The following is a 13,330-nucleotide window of genomic DNA, read 5'->3' as shown; positions in this document are numbered from 1 at the left end:
GGATTAAATCATTGAATTGAGTGCAGACTGTTCGTTTTTGCCCTTACCACTATCAAGAAGAGCTTAAAAAATGCTCTTGCCAGTTTCCATGCTTTGGGTCTGATCATCTTTATGAGTGTGAAAGTGGATGTTTCAAGGGACTTTGGTTCAATGCATTGTTTATATTGCAGAAATCCCATGTTGCATGACAAGCAAGGATGATTATCTAGCTTTTCTTCCAGACATAGCTTTTGTAGGCTCAAATGGGGGATGAGAAAGTAGGAAGCTTTTTTACATGCAGATCATTTCAACTAACTGGCAGGTGGGCTTCTCCATGTGCACCCTGCGAAAAGCAGTCCCTCACCCTAGTCACAAAATGCACTTTTGTGTGTCTTACCCTGTCCCTTCACTACATGACTTTGATTTCAATGGGAATAAAATATGTGGCCTTGTTTCTAGTTGAGAATATCCATAAACTTAAATTGCTGGATATGTTTTTAGTAGGTCTTATTGTCTCTTTCAAACACTGTTTTGAAATTTTGCATGTTGTGCTTATTAAAACCCTTCCTTGGGATGTTTGAAGATGGAAAATGAATTATTATGAATAATGCTGCCTTTGAACAAAAGCCATTTAAAACAGTGATCCTTTAAAGTCAGTAGGATGGTACAGAAGGCTTTTTTAAATTAAAAAGTGTAGAAAGGACAGGGAAAACTAGAACTTTGTCAGAAACTTTGCTTTTTCTGTCTCTAAAAACTGAATATGAAGTAGGAACTAGGGAAGCTGTTGAAAAGTACTTTTTCATCTGTAGAATGAACACTAAAATTTCCCGGAATTGTGTTGCACATTTACATGTCTCTTACATGTACAGCTGGCTGTAGGAAGCTTGTGGGCACCTTTCTGTTTCCTGGGGGAGGGTAAGGGAAGGACTGTCGCTGAGGACAGCAGTAATGAGGACAAAATATAACTCGCCTATATGGCTTCAGAAAGATACATTTGCATATATTTGTTTGAAACTAAACCTTTTTTTCCTTTCTTTTTCCTGTTGTCTGTCCCTCCTGTCCCACCCTCCGCTCCCCCCCGCAACATTGTAGGTTGAGCAGATTAAGGAAGGAACTCCTGGAATATTGAAAGTTACATCCAAGTCCACAAAGGGGAATGAAATAATTGAAGGGGAATACAATACTGTGAGTGCTGTCTATAAACATCAGAATGTAAAATGTCCTTCCATTTAACGCTGAGATTTTTGTGGGGTGTTTTTATCCATAGTTTAAATTTTATTTATTTTAGTCATTACAGTATACTAATTGGACACAGTCGATGGGTAATTGATATGACAAAAGTCCCAGAATCCATGGGCACTGGATCACTTGCATGCTTTTGCAATCTGTTTCTTAGCTTAGGCGTGTTGATGAGCTTGGTCATGTGGAATCAGTTGCAGGATTTTTCCCCAGTGGGGTATTTGTCATAAAACATAAGTAATGATTTATAATGGCTTTCATAGTAACTAAAGCACGTTCTAGAGTTAGCACAAAACAATGGTCCATGCAAAAGTTAAACAAACAGCTATCATGTCTTCTTAAGACCTCTTGTTGACACAGCATCTTCATTAAAACAACTAAGGCCCTGTGGCAAGTCAGTCAGGCAGCTTCCTGGCACACTTTGAAACAGTAAAACTGCAGCAGGCAAGGATGTTATTATAAGTTTGATCAACTGTTTCCATCACCCCTCACCCCACTCATTCTCATAGGCCTTGATGATGAAAGGAAGAAGAAAGTAAAATGTAAATAAACTATTTGGAAATATGCATAAAACATAAAGACAAGCGTTTGTGAGCCTGGGATTTTAGATTGCAAATACTATGTGCCAGTGACCTCATTTACCTGTACTGAGCACCAGTCGTCCTAAAACAAGGACATGCTTCAGTGCATCTAAGGGCCAGTATTATGAGAAAGTTTACAATAACAGCAGTGCTGTTGCAGTGTTGCAGTGCTATTTTTCCTGGTCCATAGTAGTGAAAGCTTTTTAGCTAGCAAATCCTTTTCATTAAGGAAACATCTGGTTTATTATTTACTGAAATGCTGTCATTCCTCATAGAAGCCATGAGCTGTGTTGGATGCATTTAAGACCTTCAGTTCTGAAGATCTGGCATACTTTGTTATCTAAAAGACTTGACACAGATCTCTAAATCCTTCAGTGCGGTTCTTAGTTACCTGTGCAGTTGTCCAAGACTGCAAAGTACGTAACACTTTTCCTTGTGATAGTGTAGGCTAGAACTCGTTTTGCTTGTTAAGGTAGCCAAGGTGACAGGATGGGTAAGAATCTGACCTGGTCTGTCATCATTCTGAGCAGTGTTCAAATAATATTCAACAGATAATATTCTTTGGTAGTGACTTGGCTGAGAGACCCTTCCTTATAGAGCATTTTGGGGTTACCAGTTCTGGAATACCACAATGGGATAAAAGTTCGAGGAAATAAAGAATCTGACCCTAACCAATTTGTTTAGAATACTCTTAGGGTATTTTACCAGGAAAAGCTTTTTGGCTGTATTTAATCTTCTCATTAAAACCTGGTATTGTTAAGTCATGGTGTTGGTGTGGCTTGTCTTGAAGTCTGTGAACTTACAATGGGTCATAAGCATACTCATCTTTAATGTGACCAAGCCTTAGATGCGAATCCTTAGTATATAATGAAAATAATAGCCGCTTGAAAATAATGTACTTTTGAGGTTTTAAAAACTCAGTAACAGGCATTGCTGTTTTGCAGGTGCTGCTAGCAATTGGAAGAGATGCATGCACAAGGAAAATTGGTTTGGACAAAGTTGGAGTGATTATCAATGAAAAGTAAGAACGCATGTCCGTATACCATTCACTGCTGAGCTTGTGTCACTGTTGCAGTGGTCCCGGTGCAATGGTACTGGTGCATAGACATTCAGATGCTTTGAGGAAAAATTTGTTTCCTGTTTGCATAGACTTGGACAGGAGACTGCGTAGCAGGTGGCTGCATTTTCTGCCATACTACTGCCACATTTGCCTTTCTGATACTGAAATACTAATTCCTAAATGCTGGGAGTTAGAAGTGTCTGTTCCATTCTGTCCAGGCTAGCAAGGCAGTTTCAGCTTCTTTCAGTGACAGGGCTTTCTAGAATCTGTCAGTTGTTCCTTGTGCTCTCATAATCCCACCTCCTTATTTTTGTCTCTACTGTTTCTTGTGGCAGAGATCTGTTCGTTCATACAGGCTTTTGGTGTGGTGGGGTTTGTTTATACTTTAAGGAAAATGCATATACTTTAAGGAAATGCAAAATATGTTTATTTTGAAATACAAGGTCAAAGTAGCGTTACTCAAACTCACAGTTGGAGTTTGTGATGTGTTTTAGGTTTTGGAGGAGTTTATATCTTGTCTTAGAGCAAGCTTTGGGAGCTATCTGTCTCTTTTAGAGGAGCATTTTATGTTCAGTGTAGTGAGGCTGTTGCACCAGAGAGCGGAGCTATCTGTAGTATTTTCAATATAGTAACTAAAACATCTTCTAGGCTAGTGAGGCCTAGATGATCTTCCCTTTGAAGAAAAGATGACACAGAACCATGAACTAGATTTGGTAGTCTATTGAAAAACAGTGTAGAGGGCAGCTTATATGTGAACACAGGGACTGATGTTGCTGAAGGGAGCTGTTGAAATGTTCTGAAGTGGATATTTTGGTCCACTTAGAATTGGCAGACCCATGTTGTCTTGTATTACAGTACACATTTTTCTGACATCAGGACACCTGTTACTAGCTTAATAGAATGAACTATAAAATTATCAGCATAAACCATATGTTTGTTAACAAGAGCAAAATTGAGGAAGTTGAATTTTAATACAGGAATTGCTACTGGTCCATTATGTAACTATGTGACTGCTTCTCTGCCTGTCTGCTTAGGTTTCCCTGTTACATATGTTTCCTGCAGAGATTACTGCACTATCTCATTTATTAATGATTAATATTAATAATTAAAAACTTCCATTAGGTCAGCACACTTATAGCTAAAAAGCTTGGTGGCTGTCTCTTAAGTAGGGTGTCTAACAGCTTGACCTGTCTTTGTGTAGAAGCCTGAAGGGTAAGTTGATAGAAACTGCTTCAGCTATTGGACTGGAATTTCAGTGGTAGAGAAATTCTTTTGTCCTACAGCTCGAGCAGAAGAATGTCTTCTTGTCGTTCCTCAAGGTTGCCAGTACACAGCTCAACTGATAGTAGAGCGTGTTTGAAGAAAGGATTTATACCTCACCAGAGAATTGGTTCAGGAGATTAATTGCAACTTCACAGGCTACTGCCTTATCCAGTGTGTAGATTCCTGTAGTTCTGGTCAAATTTGCACTGCTTTACATTTCTTGCCCAAGTTTGTAAGACTGAGAATGTCTTCATGCTTCAGATACGTGTCTTTCTCTTAAAGCTATAGGGCCTAACTCCCAACTGGAGGTTATTTATACCTCCAGTCTTCACAGCAGAGCACTTAGACCTTTTTTCTTGTTAATTCAAATTACAGAACGGGAAAAATTCCTGTCAACGATAAGGAGCAAACAAATGTGCCATATATCTATGCAATTGGAGATATACTGCAGGACAAGCTGGAGCTCACGCCAGTGGCAATCCAGGCAGGGAGATTGTTAGTTCGAAGGCTTTATGCTGGAGCAACCACTAAGGTAAGGACCTAATTGCCACAAAATGCTGTCATTGCCCTAGGACTTCTAAGTGCAGTGCAAGTCTGTTTGTTTATGGAAAACTCAATAGGTTTTTAAGGATTAGCTTTGATGATCACTTTAATTTTCCCCTTGCAAAGATATTGCTGCAGATATGTTCTGCTGATTATGTAGGAAGAAATTAATACCTTACTGGATTAAGCAGTAGTCTCTTTTTTTCCTATTAAGAGGCTTTATTTTTCTCTGAGTAATAAAATTAGCTGAAATCGTTTAACTTTTTTTTAACTCTACCACCTTCCCTAGACGTCAACAGTCATTGCCATCCCACTAATGCTTTAACTCTAATTCATAGGCAGTCTACTAAACCTACATACAGTCCCTAAATACAGTGCAATGGGGATTTGTGATGCTTTTAATCTTCAGTGTAATTGCCACTATTTTTTTTCAGTTCTCATCCATATATTTTCAATATAGTATATAGTTCTGCTTATAATTGAATGTGGACACAAAGGAAAATGAAATGTACCGATAAGTCAGCAGGTATTTATACCTGAGAAGTTGAATTCATCAATTCAGTGTTTGTTTCATACCAGTCCAATTGTAGGTTTCAATCAAGTTATGCTAGTCCAAATGGGAGTAACATGGGTACTCATTTACACCTTAACTATACTGGGAGGAGAGTGCCTTTAAAGAACTGTTATGTGGGCACCACTGATGTGAGAGCTTGTTTTACCTTCATAACCAGAGGGCATGAGCATAAAGGTTTTCTTCTTTTAGAGCCTGCTGTATTTATATCAAGTTCAGCTGTCGGCCAGATTTAGAGCTTGATTGAGTTGTTTATTTTAGGCTGGCAGGTATTGCGTTAACAGAATTCTGCATCAGTGTGCCTAATGTCATTACGTCAGCCAGGCAAAGTTTAAGCTGGAGCCAGATTTTTTTCTTGCTGCAATACTATGGATATGTCTTAATTTACATTTTATGCCAGATAACTGTCTCTCAAGGTATGAAAATCCTTATGCTGCCAAAGAAAACATCATCTCTTTGCAAATCCAAGAAATGAGTAATTACTTAGATAGGAACCTGTCTTACATTGCTGTTGTAACAATTCTGGAAAAGGTGATTGTACGAAACATAATGAAGTGTTACAGATAGGTGGGAAAGAATAGTAAGTAGCATCTCAGTTGATCCCTAGTCACAAAGGAAGTAATTAGAGTTCAAATCCGTGGAACTTAAAATTACTAGAAATGAAATGGAGCTCATCAGCCTGCTAGTCTGCTATGGCAGACTGACTAATCGGCTGGATATGGGGATAGCAATGGATGTTATTTACTTTGACTCAGGGAAAGACTTTTGGCGGTGTCTCCACAGCATTCTCGTAGACAAACTGATGAAGTACAGGTGAGATAAGTGGGCAGTGAGGTGCATTAAGAACTGGCTGAACTGCCAGGTTTAAAAGGCTGTGACCAGCATTATAAAGACCAGCTGAAGGCCAGTCACTAGTGGCACGCCACAGGGTTGGATACTTGGTCCAGTACTGTTTAGTATCTTCATTAATTCATTAATGACTTGGATGAGGAGACAATGTGCGCCTTCAGCAGGTTTGCAGATGATACGAAACTGGGGGTAGATGAATGATGCAGCCAGTGTTTGTGCTGCAGCTCAGAGGGATCTCATCAGGCTGGAGCAATGGGCTGACAAGAATCCTGGGGAGTTCAGACAGGATATGTGCAAAGTCCTGCACCTGGCGGGGGTGTAACCCCATGCACCAGCATAGGCCGGAGACCCACCAGCTGGAAAGCAGCTGCGCAGAGGAAGCCTCAGGGAGGCCTGGACGACAAGTTGACCATGAGCCAGCAAGGTACCCTCATGGCAAAGGCCAGTGACATCCTGGGCATTGCCAGCAGGTGAAGAGGTGAAGTGACCTTTACTCCTCCTCTTGGCTCTGATGAAACAAGTGTGCATTCTCTGTCCAGTTTGGGGCTCCCCAGTACAGGAGGGACAGGGCAAGTCCAGCAAAGGGCCATGACTATAATTAAGGGACTGGAGCATCTGACTTAAGAGGAGAGGCTGAGTCAGCTGGGAATTTTTATACACTGCAGAAGATGTGGCTTTGGGGCTCTTATATCAATGTGTATTTATGGTATAGAGTAAAGAAGATGGAGCCAGACTCTCTCCAACAGTATGAAGTGCAAGGACAGGAGGCCATGGATTAAAACCAAAACACGGCAAAGTTCCTTTTAAACATAAGAGAAAACTTCTTTACAGTGAGGGTGGTCAGGCCCAGAGGTTGCCCAGAGAAGGAACCTCTACAGCACTCTAAAGCCACAGTGAAGTCAGGGTCAGTGTTTGCCTTTCATGGTATGTGATTGGGAACACACTGTCAGCTCTAGTTCTCACTGTGCCCCCAGCTAGCTGTAGTTCATGTCTTTTGTTCTTTGGTATTGCCTAGACTACAGTTCATATAAAAGATGATGGGTTTTGGATGGTGGTGGTTTCTTTGCATCATCTCCAGCTAAAAATAGTGTGCTTTGTAGAAGCAGTTAACAGTCTACTTTTTATCTCCTGTTTGACCTGTGATCTGATATGTTTTTAAAAAGGGCATTGAATTTTTTCTTCCTTTAGTCTATCCATACTAATGTCAGTGTGGCTTTAAATTGTCTTTCTGTTTAAGAATTATGAATGATCCAACTTTCCTTGCTGTCTTTCAGGCTGCTGAGTTTTTACCCAGTGTGCTGATTTTATTACTGATGTTGCGTTGTGTTTTGTTTCAAATGCCACACAGTGTGACTATGTGAATGTTCCAACTACTGTATTCACTCCTTTGGAGTATGGAGCATGCGGGTATTCTGAAGAGGCTGCGGTGGAGAAGTTTGGGGAGGAGAACATTGAGGTAAATGCCTTAGATTCATCTGGATTTGAAGTTCTCAATTTGTAATTTAAAATAACGTCGAGTCAATTTAAACAGCATTCTGTGCTCTGATGTAAGCCAGGAGGTGACTAGGTACATTTTTATCTTCCTGTGTAGTAAAAATAGTCCCCAATTCCGATGGCTCTAATTGCAAATATGTTCCATTTTTAGCAAACAGGGTTTGAAGGTGGAATATTTGGTTTAAAAATAGAAGGCAGTTTCTTTGTGTCTGCAGATACTTAAGGACAAATTAAAGCTGTGTATGTGCTGGAAGCAATGCATTGGTTTTAATGTCAAAGTGGATGGAGCTTTTTGTAGCTACAGTGTGGCAAATTCCTTGCCATGGTGATTTTTAGTTTTTTAAAGCCAAGTGTTATGCTAATTTTTCCTGTTTGACTATACAGGGAGGTATGTGCTTAATTTTGCTCACATGAGTAATCCCTTCTAATTCACTGGGATTGCTGGTCAAGAGTGAAATTAGGTGTATGTAAGCACTTAGTGCCTGAGGCTGTTCTTACAAAGCACTGTACAGAAATTACAGAAAGCATGAGGAGAGGGAGTCTTGACAACAAACTGAAATGTTGTGCTCCGTGGAGATCACCTGGGGAGAATTATTTGGGGAAATACACAGATAAGTTGTGGTTCATGAAGCTGAGAACTTGTTTCTCTCTTAGCTTTGTCAATTACGTTTTTTGAATTGCAGTGTGGATATGACAGTGTGTCAAGTACCATTAACCTGACTACAGGGCAAAGGCTTGAATTCTTTCCTGCCCACAAAGTTTGTATATACCCATTCAAATTTTTGTAATCAAGTCAAATTCTTAGCTGTTACATTGTGAAACACAAGGCTCCGCTGTAGAAAACGCACTTTGAATTTCCAAAGCCGTTTTACGAAATGTGCATCCAGAAGCATTTGTGTCTAAGAGAGGGTTAAGAACTTACTCAGTTTATTCTGACCTTTTTATCATGTCACCATATTGGCTTTTGCAAGCTTCAGTAAGATTTTCGAGTTGCATCTGTCATTCAGACTTGATGAATTTCAGTTTCAGATAGTGATGTTTATATGAATGCTTTGTAACCCATTAATGAGGAAAAACGTTGAACTGGCTCTGCTACTTTGTGAAGGAACATATTTTTTACTGGAATTGTGAACAATTAAAAACTAATTTCAAATAGTAATCAATTTGAGATTAGCTTATAGTGAGAGCTATTGGGAGTTCCAGGTAGAACTGTGCCTTAAAACACCCCTTCATTTTCTGAGATACATGCTGTACAGCTGGGCGAGCAGACTTATCTGCAGTTATGAATCTGTCCAGTGATGCTTTTTGGGGCAGACAGGAATATGTGGTGGTGTTTTCCTAATGTGCTTTCCATTTTGCACTGATATATAATCTCATCTGTCCTAAACCCAGGTTGGAGGCTATTTCTTCCCTTTTTCTGCTCTGAGAAATATCTTTGCCTTTGTTCTGAGTAGAAGCAGACACAATACAGCCTTCTGTGAGGAAAGCTTGTCATTGTCTAGTTTAATGAGAGCGTGATGAACTGCATCCTGGAAGTCTAATATGCTTATGGCTTTTTTCTTCTTTTTTAATTATTGGATGACATTAGTGCCTGTTACGTAGAGACTTCCTTTCTCATTCATCAAGGCGGAAGAGTCTCACCCTGATGTCAGACACTCCAAATGCTATGTGCATGGCTCATTATTTAAGATAATCTGGCAGGTTTTGGAAGATCCTGTTCTCTTCTGTGAAATTACTCAACTGTTTTTCTAACCTGTGTTGTATTTACAGGTGTACCATAGTCACTTCTGGCCACTGGAATGGACCGTGCCATCCAGAGACAACAACAAATGCTACGCAAAGATAATTTGCAATATTCAAGACAGTGTAAGTGCATCTTTCATTCCAAGGAAAAGAGCAGCTATGTGTTCATCATAGGGACTCTTGGCATCACAGCTATAAATAGGTTATTTTAAACAAATTAACATGAATTTAATTTTTCCTACCTTTTGAGATATAATAAATATTGTTGATACAAAAATGACCATTAGTAAAACAAAATTCTGCCTTTGCTTATTCCACATGTGTAAAATAAGAAATATGTCTAAGATGGTTCATTAGCTTTTAAATTGAGTGAATCATTTCATGTAAAAATGCTTAGAAGTTTTATCGGTTTATCTTACTCTCCCTCCCCAAACTGGAACATTCTTGTCTGGGAGATTCTGAAATTGAGGTCTCTCGGAAGCTATCACAACTTGTAACCTCTGCAAATCCACACGTATCTATAAAACTCTTGAGCTCATTCTAACAGGATTAATATATCTTGCCTGCACAAATCTCATTGAAGGTGATAATGCCAGGATTATCCTTGGACTAGCATAAGATTTCCTGGCAGTGGAAATGTACAATACCTGCTGAAGCACAAGCAAAATCACTAATTGGTTAAAAGAATTGGTATGCCTCTCTCTGAACGATCATCATCTTCTTAATAAAAATTCAGTTGATTTTAATCATATGAGTTACTGTGAAGCATAATTTGATGATAAAATGTATTCCTGTTAAGATAGTGGCCTAGAGTTATCAGTCCTAAAAGATTTTGATCTATTTTACCTATTTTTATGGTGGTTTTTTTTATCGTTAGATACACGTTTATCTTCCTGCAGTCCTTCTAAGCAGCATGTGACCATTTTGTAAGATTTTCAAACCTGTCTGATTTGCCCATGTCCTCTTTCTGGAGTAGTCTGCAACCCATGTTTGTATTCCTAATTCAAAGTTACTGAAGAAAATGAAAGGTTTAACAGTGATTTAAAGTGTTCCATTAATTTGTTTCCATTTCTTGTCCTGAGAATTGGGAACATGTTTAAACATATAGGGATAGAATTGAAAGTTACCCTGAATGAAAAATAGTTCAGTAACTGTTTGAAACTTCAGTTACCTCGGTTTCATTGCCTTGGTTTCATTTTTACATGTCTATATTTTTAAAGGAAAATAAGGATAATTCCATTTTAGTTATTTCCTAATTACAGCTCTTCCTATTAAAGTAAGCTCTGTGGTAAATCTCATTCCTCAGGCTTACTGAAAGAAAAATAACCTTTCAGTGTACTGAATATCCACACTCTCTTGCATGTAATGTTTAGTGGGAAGAGCAGATAACTCTTGATACCCAACTGGGCTACATCTCTACGCAGCAAAATCTGATTAATGCTCTGAAAGCCACTAAAGCCCACAGCAGTTGGCATTTGTTAAGAGGCACTTGATTTTCTCAGAGAAGCAAGCTTTTCTTTAAGAAAAGCAGGTCAAGTCAGTGCAGCTTGTTCTGCTGAGTGTTTGCTGAGGATATACATGCAATTTGATGTATTTTTCAATCTAACAATGATATAGATATGAGAAGTGTGAAGTAACAGTATCTTCCTTGTAATGGAATAGATGTCTTTCAGTTCGTTTTGCCAGTCTCTACGTACATTATCTCCTAATGGCAGCGAACACAGGGCAAACATCAGTTTAGTTACAATGCAGTTCTTGCCACATCTGGTTACCCAGAACTTCAGCTTGTGGCCTTTTCCTATAAGCACCTGTCAGATTGAAAGTTCTTCAGTAGATACACACCTAGCATAGGCCCTGTTGTTGCAAACCTTTATGCAAAGTGCTCATCCATACTTAGGCAAGCAGCTTGTGGGAATGCGTGGAATTGCAGGTTTGTAAATTGTAATGTAAATGCAGGTTTGCAATTTGGACATGCACAATAATGAAGCATAGAACATGGTGTGTGTTTAATTTGTATGCCACTGATGTAAATGGAGGACCTCTGCACAAAACTTTGTAAGGAGGCTGGTTGGTGATTCTCAGTTGAATCTTTTCAGAGAACAAAATTATACCCACAATTTCCCATCTGTTGGTGCTAATAATTGATAGTTCACATTTGTGTGGTTACATTAATTTGTGATATGTTTTGTGAGCTGTTTAAATTATATAGTCCCGAGTAAGAAAACCTTACATGTTGTCTAAAGAGAACTGAATGCATGACTGTGCTTGTATTTTATTACCTTTGATATTTAGGAGAGAGTCATTGGTTTCCATGTCCTTGGTCCAAATGCTGGAGAAGTCACCCAAGGGTTTGCAGCTGCTATGAAATGTGGGATAACAAAAGAACAGCTGGACAGCACCATAGGAATTCATCCCGTTTGTGCAGAGGTGGGTATATGAAGTCACCTCATAGCCCAGCTTTTCTAGTGTTCTGGAATAAGGTGCTGGAAATCTGAATAGCAGAACTTTGTTAAAGAATTCCCAGTCTGGGGGAAGGCAGGGGAGAGGTAAAGACAGGAAAGGATCTGGTTTTAATATTTAGAAATCTAACATTTGGGTTTAATCTGGGATTGTTTTAAACTTTTTTTTGATGCTGTGTTCATTTGAGATGTTTATGGTCTCCCTAATCCAGTGCGCTCTCTGCTGGGAAGTACAGAATTTTCCTTCCACTCAAAGATCCATTTTTGAGGGCTTTAAATACTTTTCAGTTAGAGTGGTTGTCAGAGCTAATTTTTTTAGATATGTGTGCTCAAAATAGGCTTACAAACTGGTGCTATGGAAGGGGACAGTTTTTCTACTCTGCCCTTTTAAAGATCTCTCCTTTACTTTTGAAGTGAAGACATGAGGCCACACAAAAACATTTCTTCTTGTGTTTATCTTGCTGTTCCTCATTCCTGAAGAGCTTAATTTTCTGAAGTGGGTGTGGGACAACTTCTCCCAGGTGTCAGTCAGAGGTGCTCCACTGACACTAGTAGCATTAGGACCAGTTTATATTAGCTGAGGATCCCTGCAAACCGTTTATGACCTTTGTACATCTCTGTACAGAATCTCTGTGTTAGCTACAGAGCATTGCAAGATTTCACCAGGATGCTGCTCTGCAGAAGTGAAGTCCGCTTCTCTTGTCTTTCAAAGTGATACAGTATAAGCAGTAGAATATGAACTGTATTAATGGAATGGACTGCTAACAATCTGAATCATCTTTGAAGCATCCACAGTATAGATTCTGTTTTGTGGGTTTTTTTCTGTAGTATCATCTAATGGCGTTCTTAGAAGCCCTTGAAGAGGGGTAGCAGGTCCTTACATTAGTAGGGGGAACTCTGAGGGAGGCATTCAAACCTGTGAACTCAAGTGGGATATTAGCATATGCAGCGTGAAGGGAGGATGATAGTCATAATTTATTCTGGACATCTGAGCTGCTAAAATTGAAACTGAATAGAATGATGATTAGACATAATTTAGGGAGGTAATTTCAGATAATCATATTTGTTTGAGTGGGGGAGGAAGAAATTGGCTCAGGAGAAATAGGCTGTTTAAAAGCTCCAGGGAACAGCGATCATTTTTTAGTGCCAGTTTTCAAAAGGTTTTTTTATGCCTGTTACTTAATTTAATCTCTCAAGCAGTAAACAAAAAATCAAAGTGCAACATGGTATTCTTTGATTTTAAAAAATGCTTTTCCATTGTTTGGAATCTGTGAGGATTGCACGTATCTGGATTAATAGAATGATGAGTATTACCAGCATTATTTTTATCTTGAGGCCATGTAAAAGCTAAGGAAGAGGAAGTCTGATCTGAGCAGGAAAGGGAGAGTGTTTCAGGGTCAAATGCTGACATCTTCACTAGCATAAGTACTAATTTGTTGCACAAAGTCTCCTGTGAAACATGGTATTATTCAACTAGAAGAAGACTGTAAGACTTGAGAGTCCCTTTCCTCACTGCTTACAAATTGGATCCAGATTTCACTTCTTTTAT

At 39.1% G+C, this 13,330-nt stretch overlaps 1 protein-coding gene across 5 annotated transcripts in view; it reads left to right on the top strand.

Annotated features, from left to right (window-relative positions):
• The window catches only part of TXNRD1 (thioredoxin reductase 1), a 36,989-nt gene that overhangs the window by 20,374 nt on the left and 3,285 nt on the right, over positions 1-13,330 (top strand). For all 5 annotated transcript variants that reach the window (XM_057420560.1, XM_057420564.1, XM_057420562.1 and 2 more), the window contains 6 exons: positions 1,072-1,164; positions 2,744-2,820; positions 4,498-4,654; positions 7,434-7,541; positions 9,350-9,445; positions 11,615-11,749. In XM_057420560.1, the coding sequence (XP_057276543.1) occupies positions 1,072-1,164; positions 2,744-2,820; positions 4,498-4,654; positions 7,434-7,541; positions 9,350-9,445; positions 11,615-11,749 (666 nt within the window). The remainder of the gene's footprint in view (positions 1-1,071; positions 1,165-2,743; positions 2,821-4,497; positions 4,655-7,433; positions 7,542-9,349; positions 9,446-11,614; positions 11,750-13,330) is intronic.

The sequence above is a fragment of the Pezoporus wallicus genome, unplaced genomic scaffold (assembly GCF_028554395.1).
Source record: "Pezoporus wallicus isolate ANWC-B61680 ecotype Strahan unplaced genomic scaffold, APGP_CSIRO_Pwel_v1 contig_2871, whole genome shotgun sequence".
In the NCBI taxonomy this organism is placed as follows: Eukaryota; Metazoa; Chordata; class Aves; order Psittaciformes; family Psittacidae; genus Pezoporus; species Pezoporus wallicus.
Note: the sequence above shows the minus strand (reverse complement) of the source record. Positions and strands in the feature narration are given on the sequence as shown.